This window comes from Perkinsus marinus (assembly GCF_000006405.1).
Source record: "Perkinsus marinus ATCC 50983 genomic scaffold scf_1104296970056, whole genome shotgun sequence".
NCBI lineage: Eukaryota > Perkinsozoa > Perkinsida > Perkinsidae > Perkinsus > Perkinsus marinus.
Genome location: NW_003202589.1, coordinates 2107 through 4063, shown reverse-complemented (window position 1 = coordinate 4063; position 1957 = coordinate 2107). Strand labels below are relative to the sequence as shown.

The following is a 1957-nucleotide window of genomic DNA, read 5'->3' as shown; positions in this document are numbered from 1 at the left end:
GTCACGGAGGAGTGGTATAGCAATAGCTCTCGATGGAAGCTCATCGACAGACGCTTTCTTCGAGGGACCGATGGATTTCTCACCAACAACTCTTGTTAGTTCTCCCCTTCTAGGCTCAGCTGAACTGATTTAGATCTGATACTCTCGAGACGCTCATTCAAAGCCTTGGCCTCCTCATGCACACTACTTTGAAATCTAACACAGAAAAAAATAAATTCTAAAAATTTCTACTACAAATATGCACATGGTTAACTACATGAGTTGACGACGATATGAAAATTTTGGAAAATTTTCGTTGGTGTTCGCAGAGTTGTACACCAAAGTTTCAGAAATAGTGAGGCAACTCCAGAGGAATAAACTCCCGGAGATATGCACATGGTCAACTACATAAGGTGGTGACGATATGAAAATTTTGGAAAATTTTTCTTAGTTTTCCAACACTTCTACCTAAACTCTATAAACAGCTAGGAAACTTCTCAGCAAAGCGAACATATATTCCTCCAACACTGCTCTACTACACTTCAATTTCCCTCAAGTAGCGTCGGTGCTTATCGCCCAGCACGCCCAGCACCCTAAGCCGCTTCATAAGCGTATGATGCTTAGCACAGACTCTTGAGGTCTCCCTTTCCAACGCATGCAGGGATGAATACGACGACGATATGGGGACATCCTCCACAACCTGAAACATAAGAAATGCTACATAAATCGAATCGCCCTACCGCACGACGCCAATGATGATAATGAAACAGCTGCTGCTGATCAGTTATCACCAATTGATACTATCAAGATCTCTCACCCAACTCTCTTTGATTTCTATAACACATGTCTACCCACGACGACGTTCACCACAATGATATTTCATATCAGCGACAAGTAAATTGCCACTACCGAATACGCCATACCTTTAACTCCTATAACGTCGAGCCTCGAAATTTCTAAATGTCAGTTTGGTGAGAAAATATGCACATGGTCAACTACATGTGTTGGTGACAATATGAAACTTGCGAGGAAATTCTCTTCTACCCGAGTTCGTATATACAAATCTATAATCACTCCGGAAACTCCCGAGATCAGCTGAGGAGAGCGATATACATATATTCACCCAATCCTATACCTACCTGCATTTTCTTGCCACTAGCCTCCGCATGGTCCCTCCCGAGCCTTAGACTCCCAACAGAAGTACTCCTCCAAAGCTCATCAACACCTTTCATTTGTCGCTTCCCTTCAGGTTTTAGAGTCGTCCTCATGGTGTTTCCAACTTCTGAACTCAGTTGCGGCATAAATAGGAAAACATCTACGTACAGTACCTCTCCACCAAAGAAGACCAACAACACAACAACACTAGTGATAAAATAACATCATCAACGACTTCAACATTATGAGTGATAACGGATCGGGTTGAATTTATCACCTTTGCGGTCTCGACAAGGCACTAAAGGGTCCGCCCGTGATACCACACCTGAGTGAAGACCTCCCGTAAAAAGCAGTGTGGTAAACATTGCACATGTGTTATGAAAATTTCGGGTAAATTATTGCTGGTGTCTGCAGACTCCTAACCCGGCTAAGCTCAGCTGAGGAAAGCAAACAAAGATAGTAATATTGAATATCTGGGCACTCAGGCGTTTCTAATTACATACGACTTTGAAAACCAATACGCATCTCGTGAAATTGTCGCTACCACATGTCGTTCAGCATTTGGAATGCATTCTCCCACACTGTTGATGCGTAATACCCTAGCATTACCAGGTTTAGTGCTGTAGATCCTCACGCCCCCTTGAGGAGCGTCAGTAGCCACCGGAGGGTCGTATTGGAATCTTGCTGAGAACTTAGGAGGATATTTAACTGCTTAATATCATACCACATTTCTCGCAACTTCCAAGCAGTTACCATGGATGTCTCGCGCTTCTGTTGGAGTGTTCAGTACTCCCCTATGGAGGGCCGTGTAAGATGTTGCCGA

The 1957-nt window shown here is 43.6% G+C and overlaps 1 protein-coding gene across 1 annotated transcript; it reads right to left on the bottom strand.

The window, feature by feature from the left end:
* Window positions 1-95: 95 nt before the first annotated feature.
* Pmar_PMAR011217 (hypothetical protein) lies at window positions 96-1247 on the bottom strand (the record flags this gene model as incomplete). The annotated part of the gene is made up of 3 exons (XM_002767767.1): window positions 96-195; window positions 519-679; window positions 1119-1247. The coding sequence occupies 3 exons, from the start codon at window positions 1245-1247 to the stop codon at window positions 96-98; spliced, it is 390 nt and encodes a 129-aa protein (XP_002767813.1).
* Window positions 1248-1957: the final 710 nt, after the last annotated feature.